Source organism: Nanorana parkeri, unplaced genomic scaffold (assembly GCF_000935625.1).
Source record: "Nanorana parkeri isolate BGI_ZX_2015 unplaced genomic scaffold, ASM93562v1 scaffold2082, whole genome shotgun sequence".
In the NCBI taxonomy this organism is placed as follows: Eukaryota; Metazoa; Chordata; class Amphibia; order Anura; family Dicroglossidae; genus Nanorana; species Nanorana parkeri.
This window is the reverse complement of record NW_017308350.1, coordinates 206,071-206,986: the sequence shown is the minus strand read 5'-3', so window position 1 is coordinate 206,986 and position 916 is coordinate 206,071. Positions and strand designations below refer to the sequence as shown.

Here is a 916-nt window from a genome sequence, read left to right as displayed (position 1 = left end):
CCTTCTGCTCCCTCGGAAGCTCAGCTCCAGGCGGATGGCAGAGTCTTCCTTGGCTCATCCATAACCTGCGGGCGCTCCTTACTGCCCCACGTTACCTCTCACATGATGGGTGTGGCCTCGCCGGCCTCCATTCACAGCACCGACCCGTCCAGAGAAGAAACGTTTCCTCCGCACAATGCGTCCCTCCCTACCAATCATTACTTCTCATCGGGAGGGAATGTCATATCTTCTGGGGCCCTGTGGCCCTCTGTGGGGCCAGACTTCAGAGCTCAGGACCGAACTGACTTATTCTGGAGCTGCACACGTCTCCTTCATGGACGGTTTGCAGTAAAATAAAAAAACGACAAAAAACACATTTTGGAACCACGGACTGACGTGTGGAACGCTTTGTAGGATTGGAGGAGATCCATTCATGTGACTATGATGGGTCACATGACCCCGGCCTTCCTCCCAGATTCCTTTTTAAACCTCCATTCTCCCTTTGTATTGCTGGATTTAGATACTACAAGCCCCATGAGGCATTGCGAGATTCTCACAGCCACAGGCATGACTCCCAGAGGCAGATGCATGATGGGGTTTGTAGTTTCACCGCAGCTATAGGGCTGGAGTTCGACCGCACCCGGACCTAGCTAAGCGGAGATGTAATACCCACCGTGCTGGTGTCCCTGGAATAATATCTCTTCTCGATCACCTGAAAAACAAACCGTCAGATTGGATTACTCATTGACCTCTGCAACTCAGCGTGTATACCCAGGGCGGGATTTCCCACAAGGCCAACCGAGGCCCCGGCCTTGGGGCAGCAGGGAGTAGAGGGGCAGCGGGGGTGTGGAATCCCTATCTCCCGATGCCCCGGGACATGCAGTTCTGGGCGCCGGGCGGGTAGTTGTTTTCTACATGTAGCCTGCAGGTCTGCCAT

The 916-nt window shown here is 54.4% G+C and overlaps 1 protein-coding gene across 1 annotated transcript in view; it reads right to left on the bottom strand.

Annotated features, from left to right (window-relative positions):
* RABL3 (RAB, member of RAS oncogene family like 3) overlaps positions 1-916 on the bottom strand; it is a 16,160-nt gene that overhangs the window by 4,250 nt on the left and 10,994 nt on the right. Inside the window, exon 7 of the mRNA XM_018572601.1 lies at positions 653-691. Coding sequence (XP_018428103.1) covers positions 653-691 — 39 coding nt within the window. The remainder of the gene's footprint in view (positions 1-652; positions 692-916) is intronic.